General features: G+C 46.4%; 1 protein-coding gene across 1 annotated transcript in view; it reads left to right on the forward strand.

Annotated features, from left to right (window-relative positions):
• LOC147097526 (thrombospondin type-1 domain-containing protein 4-like) overlaps positions 1-25,254 on the forward strand; it is a 452,248-nt gene that overhangs the window by 333,663 nt on the left and 93,331 nt on the right. The window contains exons 12-15 of the mRNA XM_085972010.1: positions 12,376-12,505; positions 12,606-12,810; positions 13,783-13,972; positions 24,930-25,042. Coding sequence (XP_085828136.1) covers positions 12,376-12,505; positions 12,606-12,810; positions 13,783-13,972; positions 24,930-25,042 — 638 coding nt within the window. The remainder of the gene's footprint in view (positions 1-12,375; positions 12,506-12,605; positions 12,811-13,782; positions 13,973-24,929; positions 25,043-25,254) is intronic.

Genomic DNA, 25,254 nt, shown 5'->3' on the forward strand with positions numbered 1-25,254 from the left:
TCCTCGGGGACAAGGGTTATCCACTCTGTACCTGGCTGATGACACCGCTCCGTAACCCCAACACCCCTGCTGAGCTGCGGAATAATGAGAGCCATATCGCCACCAGGAACATAATTGAGCAGACGATCGGCGTGCTCAAGCAACGGTTCCGCTGTCTGGACCACTCAGAAGGAGCCCTGCAGTACTCTCCTGAGCGAGTCTCCCTCTTCATAGTTGTATGCTGTGTGATGAAATATATGCCTTCATCAGCCTATGTGTTTTACCTGCTTGTATTGTGTGAACCGCCCCCTTTTGTTCCTATTGTGTGTATTGGCTACGCCCCTGTCTTTTGCCATATAAAGGTCTCAAGAGCTGTATGAGTCATTCCTACCAGACGAACCCGATGTGGGAAGACCTGCAATGCTATAATGTTCTTAGTGATTAAAAGCCTTAGTTGAATCCTTTAAACTCCTTGTCTTCGAGTTATTGAAGGCACATCATGCTGCATGCTTCACAGCCTGGCAATCCTGAGGACCTAGCTAATGCCACCAGGGATTGGTGCACCACCGGAGGAGGAGAAGGAGGAAGAGGAGGAGGAGGATGAGGAGGATGATCAGCAGCACCAAGGCGGGAGGGAGGCCCACAATGTTGACACTGCAAGGGCCGTCTGTCAACAGCTGATAACAAGCCGCTTCTAGGCCCCTATTCAGAAGATGGCTTCTGGCATGGAGAACAACATCATGGAAAGCAACCCGCAACCCCTAAAGCCGGCCAAAGCAGTAATGATTCCAAAGGCCAAACATGTACATTTTGAATACAACAACTTTTTTATTTAACAAACTCTGTGTGTGTCATTTATTCATGACAAACTAATAGAAACAAACACAACAAATCATTAATTAACGTAACTGGTTCTCACAAGCTGGAGATAAAGGCCAAAACACTAAACAAAAGTTATCAGACGAACCTCGACCTTTAATAAAAACATTCCCACCATTTCTTTAGACCTCCTACTGCTTGCCCTTTGAGGGTGATCTCCATCCCTTGTGTTCTTCCCACCCCACTGCTCCTCCATAATGGGGCCCCAGTGGCTGCAGCAAGGCTGGTGGAAGGCTGCTGAATGTCAGATGCTGAGACTACAGATGCCCTTGAAAGACGCCCTCGACCAGCTCTGGGCCTGGAGGCCCCGGCTGCAGACTGCACCAACTCAGTAGTCTGGGCTGGCTGTGTTGCAGGCGGTGGCAAGTGCAATGGGGAAGTGCCAGTGGTGGTAACAGGAATGCTGTCATCCTGAGAGGAGACAGCACCTCCCTGCTTGACCGACACACTGGCACTCCCATGGGGCAGCACCTCAGCATCCGGAGCAATCTGCTCGAGCACAGATTGCTGTCCTGCTGCAGCGCCATGAGAGTCCCGGGGTAATGTGGCCAAACCAGTGACGGTAGCAGCAGTCAGTGCTTGCGTTACCTCAATCTGATACTGCATGAGAGTAGTCTGAGATTGGATCGCTGCAGCCAGTGACTGAATTGCAGCACTAAGCTGTTGTGTTGCGTTGGCCTGTGCTACAACGGAGTGCTCCACACTCCTTGCCAGTCCATCAATGCTTTCGGGCACCCTTCCCATTGCACCCATGAGCTGAGTGTGCATGTTCCCCGCCTGGGTGCTCATTTCGCGATGAGCCACTCCTCCTCTGCGTCCAGTGCAGCAGGACTCGCTGGCCTACTCTCCCTCTGGGGAGATGGCCCCCGAGCTTCCCTACCCCCATGGCATTGCTGCAGCCTGCTGGGTCCTGGAACTTCACCCTCATCAGACCCTTCCCCTCTGCTCCCCTCCAGAGAAGACGTGGTCCCAGTGTGGGCATGGGCTCCCTCAGGAGGCGCTGAGGCTCCGGCTTCCTCTTCCTCCTTGCCTGCAGCATCGCTGCCACTGGTTGGTTGATGGCCAGGCTGCTCAGCTGTTGGTTCACCATCTGAAAGCAGGGAGGCACAAGAGTGGCTTTAGCGTCAGGGCGGGGGGCAGTAAGGGAGCAAGGACTGGAGAGATTTAGTAAGTTGGATTGAAAGTGTAAAAGGCTGGTGTTGTGAGGGATAAGTGGAATGAGAGAGGAGAGAAAGCTGATGAACTTACCATTGCTGTCCCAAAGGGGTCGACCTCTTCAGCGGCCACTGGACCTATCACCTGGCTGGCAACGATCCTGTGGATGCGCGCCTCCAAATCGCTGAGGGTCTGCAGCTGAGCCATCCGTTGCTGCTGCCGCCTATTATGAGATAGCTTGGCCTGCAAGAAAAAGGACGGCGTCTGAGTAAATGTGCAGCCATGTGCTTGCCTGATGTGCCTCCCATAGTTGAACAGCCCTTAATGTATGCAAGATGTGGAATGTGCGTGTGTGTTTTATGAGATGGCCATAGGTCTTGGATGAGTGTTGGGCATTTGTGGTTTTTACAACTTCTGGCCACAGTGAGGTTGAAATGGAGGGATGGAGAGGTATTGAAAAGCAACCCTCTCACCCTGACCACCCGAGTGAGGTCGTTGAACTTCTTCCGACATTGTTTGTGGGTCCTGGGCACTGTGCTCCTGAGCTTCACCAGTGCTCTGAGTCAGCGCCTCACTCCTCAGTGTTAACGGCTTAAGAGAGGTGTGTAGCGCCTGATTTAGCGCTCCAATCACCTCCAGGGGCGATAGAAGCCTAGTTTGCCATTGGATCCTTCACACCACTTCTACATCTGTCATCAATGCAGAAACATTACAGTAGACACACAGCACACCACACTTACCTGACGTGGTGTCTGGACGTCGAGAAGCCCGCAGTAGACCTGTCAAAATTGCAAAAAGCCTCTTAACTGCCTGTTAACAACCTGTTAACAAGCAGTTAAGTGTCTATAATCCTCTTCCTGCCGCTAGGTGTCGGGTCCATGCGCGAATCGGGGACCCGACACCGGGGAAGATTGCTTGGAGGCGGCTTGACAGCGGGTTTCTGACCCGCTGTCAATCCTTGCGATTTTGCCAGATGTCCCGCCTCCAAACCCACCCCCTGAGCGCCGGCAAAATTCCGGCCTAAGACTTACATAAGAACATAAAAACATAAGATGTAGGAGTAGGAGTAGGCCATTCGGCCCATTGAGCCTGCTCCGCCATTCAATAAGATCATGGCTGATCTTCTACCTCATCTCCACTTTTCTGAACTATCCCCATATCCCTTGATTCCCTTAATATTCAAAAATCTATCAATCTCTGTCTTGAATATGCTCAACGACTGAGCCTCCACAGCCCTCTGGGGAAGAGAATTCCAAAGATTCACCACCCTCTGAGTGAAGAAATTTCTCCTCATCTCGGTCCTAAATGGCCGACCTCTTATTCTGAGACTGTGACCCCTGGTTCTAGACTCCCCAGCCAGGGGAAACATCCTCCCTGCATCTACCCCGTCAAGCCCTGTAAGAATTTTGTATGTTTCAATGAGATCACCTCTCATTCTTCGAAATGCTAGAGAATATTGGCCTAGTCTACTCAATTTCTCCTCATAGGACAATCCCCCCATCCCCGGAACCAGTCTGGTGAACCTTCATTGCACTCCCTTTATGGCAAGTATATCCTTCCTTAGGTAAGGAGACCAAAATTGTACACAATACTCCAGCTGTGGTCTCACCAGGGCCCTATATAATTGAGACTCCCCTTGTGGAATAAACGAATGCTTCATGACTCTACGGCTCACCCTAGCCCAGAACCAGTGCGCTATGGTCATCAGTGCGTACGCCCCAACACTGGAAGCCACAGACGAGACCAAAGAGGAATTCTAATCCAGCCTCGTACAATCCCTGTCCCGAGTCCCAACGGGCGACAAGCTGATCCTCCTTGGCGACTTCAACGCCAGAGTTAGAAAGGACACAGACCTCTGGGGAGGCGTGATCGGCAGAGAGGGGGTAGGGAAAGCCAACTCAACGCTAACCTCCTCCTGACGAAATGCTTAGAACATGGCCTTGTCATAACGAACACCTTGTTCCGTCTGGGAGATAAGTACAAGGCTTCATGGCAACACCCTCGCTCCAAGCACTGGCATCTGCTGGACTACGTCATCGTTAGAGCGAGGGACCACAAGGACGTCCGCATCACCCGTGGCGGCAACAGAAACAATGCCGCAGGAAAAGCAATGCTGGAGCACTCAAAGACCCTGCTAAGAAAGTCCTATTCAGCCTGCGCCTCACAACCAACCTGACTACTCCCAGTGATTCAGAGACACAGAGGGCTGGATTTTCTCAGTTGAGACGAATTGGAGGCAGGACTGCTGCTTGTCATGTCAATGTCCCGCCTCCATCCTCGTCTGACCAACCAGAGGGATTTTCCCTTGATTGACCTTGTTAAGCCCGCCCTGTGGGCTCAGCAGGCCAATTAGGGAGGAAGTCACTGACAGAGCACGTCAACGTCAGATGTGCTATCTGTCAAGACTTCTTGGAAGAAGAAATGTCAGCGTTTGACAGCTCTGTAGTTTGATGTGTTCAGGACTCATCAAACCTTTCAACTTTGTCGATTTCAGATGGCTGTTGGTTCAGAGGATCCAACAGCAAGTCTGTGAAATCGACAACGAGGATGTTGGGTCTCCCGATCCAGAGAGGATGAAGGCTGTAGGAAGAAAACAAGGTAAGTGAACATTTTTTTACACTTATCACTCACCTTACATACTTACCACTCCACACTTGCACCCATCACTCACCTCTACATCTTACTTCCAGGTGCCTTGACCACCGCAGACCTCCTTCACATTCCTCCAACCCGGCGGGGTTCTTCGAGGTTGGGAAGCCTTCACCTGTGAAGGTAAAATGGCACTAATCCTTTTTTCTGCCTGTTAACTACCTGTTAACAGGCAGTTAAAAGTATTTAATGCCTGTCCCGCCTCCAGGAGATGGGACCCGAAGCAGCACATCTTCCCGCCTCCCGGCAAAAGGGCACGGAGGCGGGATTGGGGTGGGTTTGCCATCTGCCCCCACTTTCCCCTACTTTACCAGCAGTATCACCTCCATGCCCGCCTCCTCGGGGCTTGGAAAATCCAGCCCAGAGTGTCCACAGCACCTGGTCTGCACTCAAGGCCTCCATAATCAGCACCTGTGAAGAGACGCTCAGTCACTCGACCAGAAAACACCAAGACTGGTTCGACGAGAATGACCAGCAGATCCAGGAGCTAATAAGCCGCAAGCACAAGGCATTCCTGATCTGGAAACAGCAACAGAACTCAAGAGCAAGAAAGCAGCTCTACAGACGCCTGAAGGCCGCGGTCCAACAAAAAACTCGCGACCTAAAGAACAGATGGTGGGTGGAGAAAGCGCAGGAGAACCAGCAGCTAGCCGACAACCATGACGTGCGTGGATTCTTTAGCGCAGTCAAGACCACCTACGGCCCAAGGTCCTACCCCACTGCGGACCAAGAACGGAGAGGTACTCATCAAGGACAGAGAGGCAGTCAGTGCCCGCTGGAAGGAGCACTTCAAAGATCTCCTTAACCAGGACTCTGTCTTCGACATGAGTGTCCTCAACTCCATCCCGCAGCATGCTACCCGCCACCACCTCAGCACAACCCCAGCCCAGCATGAGGTTGAAAAGGCCATCCGACAACTGAAGAACAACAAGGCCTCAGATAGCAGACGGCATCCCCGCCGAGGTGCTAAAACATGGCGGATTAGCACTATTGGCACGAATACATGAACTCATTTCTCTTATTTGGAAGGAGGAGAGCATGCCAGGGGATCTCAGAGACGCCGTAATCGTGACCATCTTCAAGAAAAGTGACAAGTCCGATTGCGGTAATTATAGAGGAGTCTCCCTACTGTCTGCCACAGGGAAAGTCATCGCAAGAATCCTCCTCAATCGCCTTCTCCTAATGGCTGAAGTGCTCCTCCCAGAGTCACAATGTGGATTCCGCCCACTAAGGGGCACAATGAACATGATCCTCACCACACGTCAACTACAAGAGAAATGCAGGGAACAGCATCAACCACTGTACATAGCCTTCTTTGACCTCACAAAGGCCTTCGACACTGTCAACCGTGAGGGATTATGGAGTGTCCTCCTCAAATTCGGCTGCCCTCAAAAGTTTATCACCATCCTCCGCCTGCTTCATGATGACATGCAAGCTGTGATCCTGTCCAATGGATCCACCACAAACCCAATCCACGTACGGACTGAGGTCAAGCAAGGCTGTGTCATCGCACTAATGCTCTTCTCGATCTTTTTGGCTGCAATGCTCCATCTCACCCTCAGTAAGCTCCCCACTGGAGTGGAGCTAATCTACAGAACAAACGGGAATCTGTTCAACCTCCGTTGCCTCCAGTCCAGATCCAAGATCGTCTCATCCTCTGTCATCGTATTACAGTATGCAGACGATGCTTGCGTCTGCGCACACTCTGAGGCCGAACTCCAAATGATCATCAACACCTTCACCGAAGCATACAAGAGCACGGGTCTTACACTAAATATCCGTAAGACAAAGGTCCTCCAAATAGTAGATGCATTGCTGGTCACCTTCCAAAATTCGATAGACTCTGGAATAGTACCCATGGATTGGCAGGTAGCTAATGTTACCCCACTGTTCAAACAGGGTGGTAGAGAAAAAACAGGGAATTACAGACTGGTAAGCCTGATATCGGTAGTGAGGAAAATGCTAGAGTCCATTATAAAGGATGTAATAGCAGAGCACTTGGAAAAAAGTGACCGAATCGGACAAAGTCAACATGGATTTACAAAAGGTAAATCGTGCTTGACTAATCTACTGGAATTTTTTAGGATGTAACTGGTAAAATAGATAAGGGAGAACCAGTGGATGTGGTGTATTTGGATTTTCAAAAGGCTTTCGATAAGGTCCCGCATAAGAGATTAGCGTGTAAAATTAAGACACATGGGATTGGGGGCAAGGTATTGACTTGGATAGAGAACTGGTTGGCAGACAGAAAGCAAAGAGTTGGAATAAACGGCTCTTTTTCCGAGTGGCAGGCAGTGACTAGTGGGGTACCGCAACGATCGGTCCTTGGACCCCAGCTATTCACAATATATATTAATGATCTGGACGAGGGAACTAGATGTAATATCTCCAAGTTTGCAGACGACACAAAGCTGGGTGGGTGTGTGTGCTGTAAGGAGGATGCCGAGAAACTCCAGTATGATTTGGACAGGTTGGGTGATTGGGCAGAAGTATGGCAGATGCAATATAATGTGGATAAATGCAAGGTTATCCACTTTGGTGTCAAAAACAGGAAGGCAGATTATTATCTGAATGGCAATAGATTGGGAGAAGGGGAAGTGCAACGAGACCTGGGCGTCCTTGTGCACCAGTCGCTGAAAGTAAGCATGCAGGTGCAGCAGCCAGTTAAGAAGGCTAATGGTATGTTGGCCTTCGTAGCGAGAGGGTTTGAGTACAGGAACAAGGATGTCTTGCTCCAGTTGTACAGGGTCTTGGTGAGACCACATCTTGAGTATTGTGTACAGTTTTGGTCGCCTTATCTGAGGAAGGATGTTCTTGCCATGGAAGGAGTGCAGCGAAGATTCACCAGGCTGATACCCGGGATGGCAGGAATGACGTATGAGGAGAGATTGGGTCGATTGGGCTTGTACTCGCTGGAGTTTAGAAGAATAAGAGGGGATCTCATCGAAACGTATAAAATTCTAACAGGACTAGACAGACTAGATGCTGGAAGGATGTTCCCATGGTCGGGGAGTCCAGAACCAGGGGTCACAGTCTAAGGATAAGGGGTAAGCCATTTAGGACAGAGATGAGGAGTGATGAACCTGTGGAATTCTCTGCCAAAGAAGGCAGTAGAGGCCAATTCATTAAATATATTCAAGAAGGAGTTAGATATATTTCTTAAGGCTAAAGGGATCAAGGGAGATGGAGAGAAGGCAGGAACAGGGCACTGAATTTGGATGATCAGCCATGATCTTATTGAATGGCGGAGCAGGCTCGAGGGGCCGAATGGCCTACTCCTGCTCCTATCTTCTATGTTTCTATATTTACCAACCTGCCCCCACCACACAGTACTGCTCCCCGATTATCAAAATCCATGACGAGGCCTTGGACAACGTCGTCCACTTTCCATACCTCGGGAGCCTACCGTCAACAAGGGCAGATGTCGATGACGAAGTCCAACACCACCTTCAGTGTGCCGGTGCAGCCTTCGGTCACCTGAGGAAGAGAGTGTTTGAAGACAAGGACCACAAACCCCGCAACAAGCTCATGGTCTACAGAGCAGTAGTGATACCCGCCCTCCTGTATGCTTCAGAGACATGGACCATGTACAGCAGGCACCTCAAAGCACTGGAGAGGTACCACCAATGCTGCCTCTGCAAGATCCTGCAAATCCATTGGCAGGATAGGCGCACCAACGTCAGTGTTCTCTCTCAGGCCAATATCCCCAGCATCGAAGCTTTGACCACGCTCGATCAGCTCCATCGTCCGCATGCCCAATACGAGACTCCCAAAACAAGCGCTCTACTCGGAGCTCTGACACGGCAAGAGAGCCCAGGTGGGCAGAGGAAACGCTTCAAGGACACCCTCAAGCCTCCTTGAAAAAGTGCAACATCCCCACCGACACCTGGGAATCCCTGGCCCAAGACCGCACAAAGTGGAGGAGAAGCATCCGGGAAGGCGCCGAACACCTCGAGACTCTTCGCCGGGAGCAAGCAGAAGCCAAGCGCAAACAGCGGAAGGAGCGCACATCAACCCAAGCACCCCACCCACCCGCCCCTTCAGCCACCGTCTGCCCCACCTGTGACAGAGACTGTAGGTCCCGCATTGGACTCATCAGTCACCTGAGAACTCATTTTTAGTGTTGAAGCAAGTCATCCTCGGTTCCAAGGGACTGCCTAAGAGAAGATATAATTGCAGTAATATGATAATTTTTATAATTTATTTGTTCATGGGATGTGGGCGTCGCTGGCAAGGCCAGCATTTATTGCCCATCCCTAATTGCCATTGAGAAGGTGGTGGTGAGCTGCCTTCAACCGCTGCAGTCCTTGTGAAGGTACTCCCATAGTGCTGTTAGGGAGGGAGTTCCAGGTTTTTGATGCAGCGACGATAAAGGAACGGCTATACATTGCCAAGTCAGGATGGTATGTGACTTGGAGGTGATGGTGTTCCCATGCGCCTGCTGCCCTTGTCCTTCTAGGTGGTAGAGGTCGCAGGTTTGGGATAAGTTGTGAAAGAAGCCTTGGCGAGTTGCTGCAGTGCATTTTCTAGATGGTACACACTGCAGCCATGGTGCGCAGGTGGTGGAGGGAATGAATGTTTAAGGTGGTGGATGTGGTGCCAATCAAGCAGACTGCTTTGTCCTGGATGGTGTCGAGCTTCTTGAGTGTTGTTGGAGCTGCACTCCTCCAGGCAAGTGGAGATTATTCCATCACACTCCTGACTCGTGTCTTATAGATGGTGGAAAGGCTTTGGGGAGTCAGGAGGTGAGATACTCGCCGCAGAATACCCAGCCTCTGACCGGCTCTTGTTGCCACAGTATTTATGTGGCTGGTCCAGCAAGATTATATGCTGTATGGGACATATTAGACGAGGGCTTTTGAAATGCTCTAGTGAGGATCTGTTGTATTGAATACAGTTGCACACCAACAAAAAATGCTGGAATCACTCAGCAGTCCAGGCAACACCATGGAGAGAGAAACAGAGCCAACCCCCCAACCATTACAAAATTGTTAATGAAACAGATTCCATTCAGAGATTTATAAATTCATATAAAGCACATACATCTCTTGACTGGAAACTCAGGTCAGATAAAAACTTCCACAGAGTCATGTAAACTCAGACATACGTCCAGTGTTGGTCCCCTTACAGAGGCCCCCTGGAAAAGGTTCAAAGAAGGGCCACTAGAGTGATTCCTAGTTTAAAAGCTCTTCATTGGGGCAGAAATTCCTCCCCAAACGCGTGAGTACGGAAGGGGTACTCACGCGTCTGGCCGGAGGAAATGCCGGTTTTCAGCATGCACAGCACATGCGCTGAAAACCGGCATTTCCTCTCCTCTAACCCAAGAGGTGAAGAGGCTAGCGCGTGCGTCTTGGATTTCCTCTGTTTTGGGGGATTTGCGCATGTCTAAAGGCCTCCGGTCTTTACGCTTGTAAAAAGCACACGTAAGTATTTATTTTTACAGGTAAGTGGTGTTTTAGTGTAATTTAGAATTTTTTTTTCCACAGGTTTATTATTTTAAAGAATCTACAATAAGGTAAGTTTAGTTTTAGACCCTTTTTATTAAAAATTTATTTGTTTCAAAAAAAACAATTATTGTTTAAATTATTTTTTTAAACTTATCTATACTTAATTTAATGATTGGGATGTTTTTTAAATTTTTATTTAAAGTTTAAATAGTGTTTTGGGCCCCCGTAGTTTTCATGAGTTTGACAGTTCTTACTCTCAAACTCATGAATGAACCTTCCCCTCCCCTGATTGGTTGTACAGTGCTCACCTGATCCCAGCCGGCACATCGCACTAACTACGCTGCTGGATCAGGTAAGCACTGCGTGCTGATATCTGAACCGGGCCTGTGACAGGAAATGCAAGCAGGCCCGGGCTTCAGATGTCAGCGCGCAGGGTGAGTGCTGATCGGGGGCTTGCACGCGCGGCAAGCCCCCGACACCAAGTTCTGGGCCAACATCACGATGGGTTTAGATTGCTGGGGCAGTAAACTTTGCGGTGATTTAATTGAAGTATTTAAAATGTTGAAGGGACTGTGTCTGAGTGGACAGATTACTTGAACCAGATAGGTTAGGGAAAACAAGAGGTCATGCATATAAGCTATGTAAGCATAGATCTAGGTTAGATGCCAGGAGGATTTTTCTTTACATAGAGGGTTATTGACACTTGTCTGGTGAGTGCATGTTTGCTGCCACAATTCAGAAAGGAGCTAGATGAGTTCCTTTCTGTGACTAATATCACTGCATGCACTAGGCGAGATGCTGGGTATGTACCTCATGTTCACTGTGATCTTCTGAACTCATTCTGATCGCCTTAGGGGTCAGACAGGAATTTCCCAATTTTTTTTCTCTGAATTGGCCTAGGGTTTTTAAAATCTGTATATTTGCCTTTCCTTGGCGATTACATGGCTGCTGGGAGGAGTGATCACTGGAGGTCATGATGTTTAGTTGTGATGTGACTGTTTGAGACAGGCTTGATGGACTAGCCGATCTTTTCTTGTCCATCTTTTCATATGTTGGTAAGCTGCAGGTTTACAGATACAGACTTCACTATGTCCTCAAAGCCATGACTGAGCCGGGAATATGCGGGACATTAGTTGGAGTGTCAGGGGGAGAAATTCATTATAGTTCAGAAATGGGCGGTAACTTTTGAAAAGTTTGACAATTAGCGCCAGGCGCTAATGCTTCAGACTGCATGCAAAATTAAGTCTCATTGCACAAAGAAAGGATTGGAGCGCTAAATCAAGTGCTAATGGCCTAGCTCAGCGGCATTAAATTCTAAGCGCTGACCAATATCAGGTGCAGTCTAATCACAAGTCATTATTGCCCTCCGCAGTAGATCCTGGAGGGCGAGAGCAACTGCCAGTACAGCCCCCATTAATGTAACGATGTGTAGCACTTTGAAAGTTTGCCAGAATAAATGTAACAAATTTTTAGTAGCCACAACACTCCTGATACTAAAGAACCTTTAAATGACTGAATTAAACTGTTGCACAATTGCAAACTGACAAGGAAGCAATGAAACTGCACTAACCTGACAGCTGCAACTCATTCCTTTAAATATCGCCTCTGGAGCCGACATCCGCCTGCTTCATGTCTCCTCTTCCTGTCGTTGTCGGGGCGAGGCGCTAAGGCAGGGGGCGATAATCAATTTGGCAGATCACTGACGTACGATCTGCCTGGCACTCAAGCCCCAGGTGCTAACTTTTAGCGGCGGCGCTAAGGGGCGACTGGATTGGCGTGCGATGCTGGATTCGCCTCGCCCCGGCACTACTTCATTAGTGCCCCATTAGCGCCCCCGCGAGGTGCTATCGGGAGGTGCTAACCAACTGGATTTCTCCCCCTCAGTCTTTTATTCCAAGATAGAATGCCATACTTAGTGAAATATCTGAGAACTAACGCATCTGGTTTATAGATTTAAGTGTGAATAAAGATTCTTAACTGATGCAGTGTAGTATTCCTTTTGGAGAATGGATTTGAATATTTTTGGTGTATTATATGTAACTTGACATTAGCCATACCCTAAAATCAAGTGGAAAGAGACACCTGTGTATAGTATGCACCCAATTTTACAGTGGCTGCTTTGGTAAAAACTCATTATTGTACTAGTCGAACCCCTCTATTTAGAAGATGTAAAAATATGCTTGTAGGTTCATCTAATACACTGAACATTTTGTTTAATTACGTTACTATTTTTGGTACTTATGTTTGTTGTTTATGGCTGTTTCAGGCTCACACTACACAGTATTTCACTGTGTAAATAGAAACACACATGAGGAAGCCTCAGATAATCTGTGTGATATCAGCACGAAGCCCAGTTCTGAGGAAGAAGCCTGCAATATCAACCCCTGTCCAGCCTTGTATGATAAGAATTTCACTGTATTCTCTTTCACATTTTTATTATATTCTGACTGTCCTGAATTCTTTATGGTTTTACTATCCCTTCTTTTCCTTTGCCAGTTGGGACATTGGAGAATGGTCTGAGTGCAGTAAAACTTGTGGACTGGGTATGCAGCACAGACAGATCCTATGCCGACAGGTCTATGCAAACCATACTACAACAGTACAACCATATCGTTGTCAATTCCTAGAGAAACCTGAGACTACCAGCACATGCCAGATGAAAATATGTAGTGAGTGGCAGATCCGGACAGAATGGAGTTCTGTGAGTATATGCTAATAATCACTACTGTGCAAAACACACTGCAATTCTCTCACTGGTCAGTGAGTTAGTAACAGGAGAGCATAAATTTAAGATCATCACCAAAAGAACCAAGGGAGAGATTAGGAAAAATTGTTTTATGCAGAGGTTGCTAGAATATGCCCGATCAAAAACAATGATAATAGCAGAATCCATAATAGCTTTAAAAAGGAACATGGATTAAATTTTGAAAAATAAAAAATATAAATAGGTATGGGTAAAGGGCAAAGAAATGAGACTAAGTGGACAGTTCTTTCAGAGAACCAGCGCAGGCCAATGGGAAATTGGCCTCTTTCTGTGGTGTAATATTCTATAATTTTATAAGAGAACCAATGGATACTAGTTTCAGTGATGTTCTTGTAGATATTTCTCTTTTCCTTCAATCATTCTATAGATGAATGATTGATAACAAGCTACAAACAGAACTTTGTTTGTATATCTGAAAATCGAATGAAAGTGATTTAAACGATATGGGTTTGTGGCTCTCCACTTGGGGGAATATCAAAGCAAAAGCAGATGTTTCCCCACGAATGGCGAGGGGACGATTCACGGGTGAGTTGCGTAGTGTGGCTGTGGCTCTCATATGTCCCCAGCAGCAAGCTCAAAAGCAGCATAAGCAGATGCTTGAGAGAAAGTCACCAACCCAGCCTCCAGGGATTGGGGTGTACTGCGAGGGCATCTGAACAGAAGTAGAATATTTTTCAGATTGAGGTTGATAGCCTTTGCATTGGTGGAGGTGTCTGATGTAACCAAAAGCAGCCTGAGAATGAGAATATTCCAATGCTTTCTCTCTCATGACTATAACAATGTTGCTGAATGCCCTTTACATTCCTACTAACTTAATTTGTAGGTTACTATTTAATCTACACGTTAGGCATATACAGTAGAAGGATAATTAAATATTATATCTCCATGCTTCATTTTCCCTAATAATAGTGTTCAGTTCCTTGTGGAGTTGGCCAGAGAAACAGAGATGTGAAGTGCGTGAGTAATTTGGGTGATGTCGTGGATGATGAAGAGTGTAACATGAAACTGCGGCCCAACGATATTGAAAACTGCGACATGGGGCCATGTGCAAAGAGCTGGTTCTTCACGGAATGGAGTGACCGGGTAAATATAATCCTTAGTCTTTAGCATTAATGTTAACTAGTTGGTTTAAAGGTTTATAAACGTTTTGTTCCAAGGTAATTAGTTTGTGCACCAGAGAGAAAATGAATAAATTCCTGCAGTGTTACGTATGTCTTCAAATGAAAAATAAAAACAGAACTTTCATTTATATAAGGCCTTTCACAGCCTCAGAATATCCCAAATTACTTCATAGCTAATTAATTATTTTTGAAGTGTCGTCATTGTTATTTTATAGGCAATTTGCAAGGTTCCGAACAGTACTGTCCCAAACAATAATGAGATAAATGACTAATTGATCTATTTTTGGTGCCATTGGCTGAGGGATAAATATAGGACAAGACAAATTGCCCTGCTGTTCATCAAATAGTGCCATGCGATCTTTTACATCCACCTGAAAGGGATTAACATCTCATACAAAAGACTGCACTTCCAACAATGCAGTATTCCTTCAGTACAACACTGAAATATCACCCTAGATTATATGCTCAAGTCCTAGGAATGGGGCTTGAACCCACAATCTTCTGACTTACATGGAAACATAGAAGATAGGAGCAGGAGTAGGCCATTCGGCCCCTCAAGCCTGCTCCGCCATTCAATGAGATCATGGCTGATCATCCAACATCAGTACCCTGTCCCTGCCTTCTCTCCATATCCCTTGATCCCTTTAGCCTTAAGAAATATATCTAACACCTTCTTGAATATATTTAATGAATTGGCCTCTACTGCCTTCTGTGGTAGAGAATTCCACAGGTTCATCACTCTCTGGGTGAAGAAATTCCTCCTCATCTCTGTCCTAAATGGCTTACCCCTTATCCTTAGACCGTGACCCCTGGTTCTGGACTCCCCCGCCATCGGGAACATCCTTCCTGCATCTAGTCTGTCTAGTCCTGTTAAAATTTTGTAAGTTTCAATGAGATCCCCTCTCATTCTTCTAAACTCCAGCAAGTACAAGCCCAATCGACCCAATCTCTCATCATATGTCATTCCTGCCATCCCAGGTATCAGCCTGGTGAATCTTCGCTGCACTCTCTCCATGGCAAGATCATCCTTCCTCGGATAAGGTGACCAAAACTGCACACAATACTCAAGATGTGGTCTCACCAAGGCCCTGTACAACTGCAGTAAGACATCCTTGTTCCTGTACTCAAACCCTCTCGCTACGAAGGCCAACATACCATTTGCCTTCTTAACCGCCTGCTGCACCTGCATGCTTACCTTCAGCGACTGGTGCACAAGGACACCCAGGTCTCATTGCACTTCCCCTTCTCCCAATCTATTGCCATTCAGGTAATAATCTGCCTTCCTGTTTTTGACACCAAAGTGGATAACCTCGCATTTATCCACGTTATATTGCATCTGCCATACTTCTGCCCAATCACCCAACCTGTCCAAATCATACTGGAGTTTCTCGGCATCCTCCTTACAGCACACACGCCCACCCAGCTTTGTGTCGTCTGCAAACTTGGAGATATTACATCTAGTTCCCTCGTCTAGATCATTTATATATATATTGTGAATAGCTGGGGTCCTAGGACCGATCCCTGCGATACCCCACTAGTCACTGCCTGCCACTCGGAAAAAGACCTGTTTATTCCAACTCTTTGCTTTCTGTCTGCCAACCAGTTCTCTATCCAAGTCAATACCTTGCCCCCAATCCCATGTGCCTTAATTTTACACACTAATCTCTTATGCGGGACCTTATTGAAAGCCTTCTGAAAGTCCAAATACACCACATCCACTGGTTCTCCCTTATCTATTTTACCAGTTACATCCTCAAAAAATTCCAGTAGGTTAGTCAAGCACGATTTACCTTTTGTAAATCTATGTTGACTTTGTCCGATCCTGTCACTGTTTTCCAAGTGCTTTGCTATTACATCTTTTATAATGGACTCTAGCATTTTCCCCACTACCGATGTTAGGCTTACCGGTCTATAATTCCCCGTTTTCTCTCTACCACCTTTTTTGTATAGTGGGGTAACATTAGCTACCCTCCAATCCATGGGTACTGTTCCAGAGTCTATCGAATTTTGGAAGATGACCAGCAATGTATCTACTATTTCTAGGGCCACTTCCTTAAGTACCCTAGGATGTAGATTATCAGGCCCTGGGGATTTATTGGCCTTCAATCGATCAATTTCCCTAACACCATTTCCCTACAAATACTGATTTCTTTCAGTTCCTCCCTCTCATTAGACCCTATGTTCCCCGACATCTCTGGGAGGTTATTTGTGTCCTCCTTTGTGAAGACAGAACCAAAGTATGTATTTAATTCGTCTGCCATTTCTTTGTTCCCCATTATAAATTCCCCTGATTCTGACTGCAAGGGACCTACGCTTGACTTCAAATCTTTTTCTCTTCACATATCTATAAAAGCTTTTACAGTCAGTTGTTATGTTCCCTGCAAGCTTACTCTCACACTCTATTTTCCCCTTCTTAATTAATCCCTTTGTCCTCCTTTGTTGAATCCTAAACTGCTCCCAATCCTCAGGTTTACTGCTTTTTCTGGCCAATTTATATGTCCTCTCCTTGGATCTTATGCTATCCCTAATTTCCCGTGTTAGCCACGGTTGAGTCACTTTTTTGGTTTTATTTTTATGCCAAACTGGGCATCTATGCGATCTTTGAATGTTTGCCATTGCCTATCCACGTCAACCCTTTGAGTGACATTCCCCAATCAATCCTACCCAACTCGCGCCTCATACCATCGTAGTTTCCTTTATTTAAATTCAGGACAATTGTCTCTGAGTCAACTACTTCACTCTCCATCTTAATGAAGAATTCTATCATATTATGATCGCTCCGACCCAAGGGGCCTCGCACAACAAGATTGCTAATTAATCCTTTCTCATTACATAATACCCAGTCTAAGATGGCCTGATCTCCAGTTGGTTCCTCGACATATTGGTCCATGAAACCATCCCGTAAACACTCCAGGAATTCCTCCTCCACAGTATTGTTACTAATTTGGTTAGCCCAATCTATATGTAGATTAAAGTCACCCATGATAACTGCTGTGCCCTTATTGCACGCTTCTCTAATTTCCCTTTTAATGTCATCCCCAACCTCCGCATTACTGTTTGGAGGTCTATATACCGCTCCCACTAACGTTTTCTGCCCCTTGGTATTTCTCAGTTCTACCCATACAGATTCCACATCATCAGTGCTAATATCCTTCCTTACAATTGTGTTAATCTCCTCTTTAACCAGCAATGCTACCCCACCTACTTTTCCTTTTTGCCTGTCTTTCCTGAATATTGAATACCCTGGATGTTGAGTCCCAGCTTTGGTCACCCTAGAGCCATGTTTCCGTAATCCCAATCATATCATATCCGTTTACATCAATTTGCGCAGCTAATTCATCCACCTTATTACGAATGCTCCTCACATTAAGACACAAAGCCTTCAGGCTTGTTTTTTTTTAACACTCTTAGACATTTTAGAATATTATTTACTGTGGCCATGTTTGATTTAAACCCTTGATATCTCTGACTGCCACTTTTGCCTTTCTCCTTCCTGTCTTTTGCTCCTATCCTTGTTTCCCTTTCCTCTGTCTCCCTGCACAGGTTCCCAACCCCCTGCCATTTTAGTTTAAACCCTCTCCAACAGCACTAGCAAACACTCCCCCTAGGACATCGGCCCCGGTCCTGCCCAGGACTTACTCCTCTTATTTAGGTGGCACTTAGAAGGAGCACAAGATTAAGAAGTAGACAATATGCACCAAGTTAATTTCCCGCACACCAGAGGCAGCAGGAGGCCACGGTGACTTTGACACCCCAGCAGATTTTAAAGCCAATAGAAATGAAGAACAGACAGGGTATATAATGAGTGGCCGATCCACAAGACCGAGTTTACCGCTTGGCAGTGAAAGTTCACATCTACCCTGTCGTGTTCACATAGAGTTTAATCAGCTACATAACTCAAAGGAGAATTTTGACGTCCGTGCTGAATATTTTTAAATATAATTTTCAAATACATTTTCCATTATCTATGATGTCTTTCTGAGATTTTGGCATTGAATTGCACTTCTCAGGAAGCAAGCTGCAGCTTGGGAATGGAAGGAGAGGGAGAGGAGTTGCTGGGAGCTTAGGATCAGCAAAGGAATGCAGTGTTTCCTCATGTGGAAATGGTGGCCCCAGCTAGGAGCCTAGTCACCTTGTGGTGAATTTATTCAAGTTGTAGTTGCAATTTATAGTGCCAATTTTCCTAACCCTAGGGCCTCAAGAGCGTCTGTAAATGAAGTACAACACAGCATAAATATCATCCCCTCATTTCAGATTGCCTGTGCAGCACTGTATCTGAAGCAGGTATTGGAGTGCAAATAGGTGCTTTATATTGTTTGTGGCATTAGTGGGACCTATCTCCTGTTCTAGCTCTGGTTATGTGCAAACTGCCCAAATATAAACACTGCACTGGGGAAAAACATGAGGCCTAGAAGTTAGGGCATGATCCTGGTGCAGAACATACTGCATGAGGTGGCAAGACCATGGTAAATTGGTACGCTGGCCTCATTAGGATAGTACCGGTGAGCTGCAGGTGCCATCTGCAGCCCCAGAGGCAGCTCACTGATCGCGGGAGGCCAGCAAGACCAGCTGTCTCAGACGATGGCTGAGGGCCTCAGGAGAGTGCGGGTGGGGGGAAGAAGCAATCTGGAGGGGGGCGGGGGGAGAGTTTAAAAAAAAAATTCTTTGATGGGATGTGGGCGTCGCTGGTTAGGCCTGCATTTAGCGCCCATCCCTAATTGCCCTTGAGAAGATGGTGGTGAGCCGCCTTCTTGAACCGCTGCAGTCCATATGGTGTAGGTACACCCACAATGCTGTTAGGAAGGGAGTTCCAGGATTTTGGCCCAGCGACAGTGAAGGAACGGCGATACAGGTCCAAGTCAGGATGGTGTGTGGCTTGGAGGGGAACTTGTAGGTGGTGATGTTCCCATGCGTCTGCTGCCCTTCTCCTTCTAAGTGGTAGAGGTCGCGGGTTTGGAAGGTGCTGTTGAAGGAGCTTTGGCGAGTTGCTGCAGTGCATCTTGTAGATGGTACACACTGCAGCCACAGTGCGCCGGTGGTGGAGGGAGTGAATGTTGAAGGTGGTGGATGGAGTGCCAATCAAGCGGGCTGCTTTATCCTGAATGGTGTCGAGCTTCTTGAGTGTTGTTGGAGCTGCACTCATCCAGGCAAGTGGAGAGTATTCCATCACACTCCTGACTTGTGCCTTGTAGATGGTGGAAAGGCTTTGGGGAGTCAGGAGGTGAGACACTCGCCGCAGAGTGGTGGTCAGCAGCAGCGTTCCTGCTCCTCATTGCTTCCACAGTAAGGAAAGTAAAAAGCATTAAACTTTCCTTTGAGTAGAAGCCTCTCGCAGTCCCATTAAGGACCACTAGTTGGCTGCTGAGCGTAGCATTTAGCAAAGGGGTCTGAAACAGGCGTTGGGCCTCTGATTTGCATATGTTATTAGCCTAATGCCTGTTTCAGACACACGCCCTGACCAGCCCTAACCAATATAGCAGGTGATGCATGTTGGCATGGAATGAGCAGGCGCATATTGAACCTGTAGGCGCCCGTTTTACGCCTGTAGCGCCAGTCGAATTTTTAGGCCAATTTGGTTTAAGCATTGTGTAGTCTGATACTGCATTACTGGATAGGTAGTTACTGGAAACAGTGATATCTAAGTTCGTACCAAACTTATCTGGTTTTATTTTCCCAGTAGGGAAGTAGTCAGGGAGTTATGCTACCTGTTAGGAGAGGAGCTGTAACCTTGTTCAAGATCTAGCGCTGTCCTCTCAATACCAGTGACGATCACAATGACATTACAAATGTTTTGCCACTAAAGGTTCTTGAGGGCCTACAGGGAACGTTGCTAGTCTGCTGTCTATCATGGTATCCAACTGGTTACAAAGGCATTGTTTGCCAGGAACAAACAACGTATGATTTTCTTAATGGATGCCAGGGATCAGCAAGCCCATGTCTTTGCCCTGTACAGATTTGCAGCCTTCCCCCAGGTTCACGGAATCATTGATGGGAACCATGTGGGACTTTGAATTCTTTCAGAGAGGAGTTCCCTGTATGTGAATAAAAAGGGGTACTACTCCATAAATATACAACTTATGTGCAACCACCAGCATAACATGATGCAGCCTTCCCCCAGGTTCACGGAATCATTGATGGGAACCATGTGGGACTTTGAATTCTTTCAGAGAGGAGTTCCCTGTATGTGAATAAAAAGGGGTACTACTCCATAAATATACAACTTATGTGCAACCACCAGCATAACATGATGCAGCCCAATGCCAGGTTCATTGGAAACTCACGCAGTTCCTTCATACTCAGGCAATTTCCCATCCCACTATTGTTTATGGAAATGCAAGAATCAAGGGCTGGCTGTTAGTGGAGCTTGGCTGATGACACTACAGAGTGCTCCTTCCAGTATTGCTCAGAAATGATATAATGAAGTTCATGCCTCAACCAGACTTACTACAGACAATAGCATTGAATACTGAAGAAGAGAGTCAGATGCTTGGTCTGTTCCGGCAGTGTACTTCAGTATAATCCAAGGAAAGTTTCCAGGATCATTGTAGAATTTTGTGTCCTGCGTAACATTGCAACAGATAGGGAAATCCAACTAGATTATGAGGCTTCACAAGGATACTTTGGAGAAGGAGGAGAAGGCTCTAACTAGACCCCGGGGCACTCAGGCACCAACCAGAAGAACCATACACAAATATTATTCTTGAAGGATATTTGAACTTTACCTGGAGTTACTTGCTAAAGGAGCGGAGTTTGGTTAAAAGAACTGTTCAGCTGACTAGTCAAGAGATCATGCTGGGAAGCTTGACCAAAGTCAGAAAGTATTATGCAGATTGTCTGGAAGGCTACAGATAAGGAGGCCTTGAAAGTCTGTGGGAAACCATTGTAAACACCAGCTGCTGTTTAGTAGCATCAGTCTGTGTAACCATGGGAAAGGAAGAATGGAAAAATTATTGATACAGGTTGTTCGTCAACTAGAATGGTGTATATGAGACAATCTTTGAGACCAACCAGGGTTCAGTGTGCACGAGTCAGACCAGAAGAACTCCATGCAGGATGTTGGTGGAGAATTAACAGTGTTCACAAAGCAGAAGAATCGGCCATTCTAAGTTTTGAATTGTACTACTGATTTAAAGGTTGTATCCATCTCTATCTGTAAACCTGTAGGGGGAGAAATTCGGTATCGCCCCATTTGGGGTGTAATTATCGGCCGGGCACAAAGTTTAGCGCCTGGCGCTAATTATCACCTCTAACTGCCAACTTGGCTTCTATCGCCCCTGGAGGTGATTGGAGCACTAAATCAGGCGCTACACACCTCTTTTAAGGTGCTAACGCCGAGGAGCAAGGCGCTACCTCAGAGCGCTGGCGAAGCTCATGTGATATCAGTCAGCAATGGAACACAGACACACTGGCGCCGGCCAGTTCTTAAAGGGGAGGGTTGATCTTGTTCTCCATCCACACCCTGCTCATTGCAGCCTTGAATCTCGGCCTGGAGAGACCTGTACATCAATTCTGCTGGAAAGAACAGCGGAGAGGCCCAGGGAAAGAGCTCAGAATGCAGCCCCCATAGTCTGTTCTAAATCGATGCAAGGAAGATCAAATCAAAATGAACCTGCAAAGTGCTGCTCAGTACCCAAAACTCCTTCACACAGCGTTGAATCTCTCCAGAAGTCTCTCTCTCTCAGAATGTCTGGTGCAAAAATATCGCCAACAAAAAAAGGCAGGAAGCGGCCACCTTTAAATAGCACTCCCCCAGTCCCTTCCCGACTGCAAAACGTTGTCCTCAACCTGTCGTTGCTAGTGGCAGGCGGAAAGGCAGGGGGCGCCACTCAATATCCGGTCCGGGGCGTTGCACGCTCGACTGACGTCACAATCTGCGGGCGCAGGAGATTGTGGCATTCGTGTGCAGCGCCGCCGCAAATTGGTCAATTTCGCGAGCGACGCAAACATTGCCGCGTCCGGGCGCTAATTGCTTTGCGCCCCATTAGCGCCCTCTTAGGGCGCTAATGGGAGGTGCAAAGCAACCGAATTTTTCCCCCTGTAGTGTTTTAAAGTTACTTAAAAACATTAGTTAGAAAAGTTTAAAGTCTTGGTTGATCTCACCTCTGATTACCCTAAAGAGTTAAGAGAATAAAATCAAATACCCTACATTCTGGATGTTTTCTTGTGATGCTGCATAACATCATCATTCAATTACTTCATTTTAGCTTCTCCTGAAATAAAAGATCCCAAAGACATCTGTAAAAACACCGTCACCATTCCATACGACAAACATTCCAACTCCCTCTAACATGAGGGAATTTACATATGCCACATTTCATAGAATTATAGAATCTTACAACACAGAAGAAAGTAATTTTCCCCATCGTGTCTGTGCTGGCTCTTTGAAAGAGCTATCCAATTAGTCCCAGTCCCCTGCTCTTGCCCCATAGCCCTGCAAATTTCTCCTTTTCCAAGTATATATCTAATTCTTTTTTGAAAGTTTCTATTGAATCTGCTTCCACCACCCTTTCAGGTAGTGCATTCCAGATCATAACAACTTACTGCGTAAAGTAAATTCTCCTCATTCCCCTCGTTGATGAAGATGTTGGCCCAGTAATTCCGGGCACAACGCGTGAGTAAGGACAGGGTACTCACGCGTGTGCCCGGAGGAATTGCCGGTTCTCAGCTTGCACAGCGCATGCGCTGAAAACCGGCATTTCCTGTCCTCTGACCCAAGGGGTTAAGAGGCAGTACACGCGCGACTGCACAGGCAGCACGTGCGCAGTTAAATTCCTTTTTTTTTTCAGAGTTGCCCGAGTGTAAAGGCCTCCGGTCTTTACGCATGGAAAAACCAGACGTAAGTATTTAGTTTTACAGGTAAGTGGGCTTTTAGTACAATGTAGACATTTTTTTTCCACAGGTTTGTTATTTTTAAAGAATTTACAGTAAGGTAAGTTTAGTTTTAGACCCTATTTAAATTTTTTTTATTTTTTACAAAAAATTGATTAATTGTTTAAAACATTTTTAAAAACTTATTTATAGTTAATATAATCAGTGGGATGTTTTTTAAAATTTTATTTAAAGTTAAAGTAGTGTTTTGGCAGCCCATACTTTTCATGAGTTTGACAGCTCTTACTGTCAAACTCATGAATGAGTCTCCCCTCCGCTGATTGGCTGCACAGTGCTCACCTGATCCCAGCTGGCACATCGCACTAACTACGCCGCTGGATCAGGTAAGCACATCGCGCCGACATCTGAACCGGGCCAGTGACAGGAAATGCGAGCAGGCCCGGGCTTCAGATGTCGGCGCGCAGGGTGAGTGCAGATCGGGGGCTTGCACGCGCGGCAAGCTCCCGATCCTAATTTCAGGGCCAGTGTGATTAATGTTGTGGATATGGACTTTCAAAAGGTGTTTGATGAAGTGCCACATAATAGACTGTTAACAAAATTGAAGCCATTGGATTAAAGGTGCAGTTACAGCTTGGATACAAAATTGGCTAAGGGAGAGAAAGCAGAGAGTAGTGGTGAACAGTTGTTTTTCAGACTGGGGGGAAGTATACAGTGGTGTTCCCCAGGGGTTGGTATTAGGACCACTATCTTTTAGATATATATTAATGACCTGGACTTAGGTATACAGGGCAGAATTTCAAAGTGTGTAGATGACACAAAACTCGGAAATGTAGTAAACAGTGAGGAGGATAGTAGTAAACTTCGGGAGGACATAGATAGACTGGTGAAATGGGCAGCCAAATGGCAGATTAAATTTAATGCAGAGAAGTGTGACGTGATGCATTTTGGAAGGAAAAATGTGGAGAGCCAATATAAACTAAATGGTACAATTTTAAAGGGGGTGCAGGAACAGAGAGATCTTGGGGTGTATGTACACAAATCTTTGAAGGTGGCAGGACAAGTTGATAAAGCTGTTAAAAAGGCATATGGTATCCTTGGCTTTATAAATAGAGGAATAGAGTACAAAAGCAAGGAAGTTATGGTAAACATTTACAAAACACTGGTTAGGTCTCAGCTGAAGTATTGTGTCCAATTCTGGCCATCGCACTTTAGGAAAGATGTCAAGGCCTTAGAGAGGGTGTAGAAGAGATTTACCAGAATGGTACCAGGGATGAGGGACTTTAGTAATGTGGAGATACTAGAGAAGCTGGGATTGTTCTCCTTAGAGCAGTGAAAGTTAAGGGGAGATTCAATAGAGATGTTCAAAATTTTGATAGAGTTGATAGGGAAAAGCTGTTTCCACTGGCAGGAGGGCCAGTAAACAGAGGACACAGAATTCAGATAATTGGCAAAAGAACCAGGGGGGAGATGAGGAGAAATATTTTTATATAGCGAGTTGTTACGATCTGGAATGCACTGCCTGAAAGGGAGGTGGAAGCAGACTGAATAGTAACTTTCAAAAGGGAATTGAATAAATACTTGAAAAGGAAAAATTTGCAGGGCTATGGGAAAAGAGCAGAGGAGTGGGACTAATTGGATAGCTCTTTTAAAGAGCCGGCACAGGCCGAATGGTCTCCTTATGTGTTGTAAGATTCTGTGATTTTCCCTTCAGGTTCTTTTTCCAATTATCTTAAAATCTGTTTATTGTACAGAGTTTTTGATCTTATCAGTGTCTAACTAATTCTTCCCACTAATGGTGCTTCCCCTTCCTAACAGCAAGTATCTTTTGTGCTTCTTCTAAGTGGCAGGAACAGAACTAGCGGGTGGCAGCTGATTGGTGAAGTCACTCGCTGGGACCCAAATTAGTTCCCAATCTCTGTGAATCAGGACACCAAAAGAGCTGGCTTCGGGCTGTAGTCCTCCCTGTTTCCAGCCTCCTATGCAGTTTAAGGAGGAAGGCTAGCTGCTGTGGAAGTGGAATGATCTGGAGCAGGAGTGGCACTAAGCAAGGTAGCCACTAGTTACCTCATGATATAAGCCAGATTCTCTGTGAATCTGTCCATAAAGGAGGCCACAAGGCAACCAAAGATCTGTATTGCAGCAGTGAAATCAAGGCCAGCCGCTCCAAGCATGTCTGCATGTTTTCGAATCTATGCAGCAAGACCCCTCACATCCGGGATGTATATTCAACCACACTTGCTGCCATATTAGGAAAGCAGCAAGGCACATTACCCAAGGACTGCAGCAGTTTATAATCTCTGATAGCACTTGTCTTTTGAAAGCAGGACCCTGCCCCCTCTTCTACCTGCTCCTGCATCTTTTACTCCCGCTCTTCAGTGCTCATTGAATAAACCTCTATGCTCGCCTCATACTCTCTATCTATACCCCCTCA

This window comes from Somniosus microcephalus, chromosome 32 (assembly GCF_052327205.1).
Source record: "Somniosus microcephalus isolate GS21.2 chromosome 32, FLI_Smic_1.0, whole genome shotgun sequence".
NCBI lineage: Eukaryota > Metazoa > Chordata > Chondrichthyes > Squaliformes > Somniosidae > Somniosus > Somniosus microcephalus.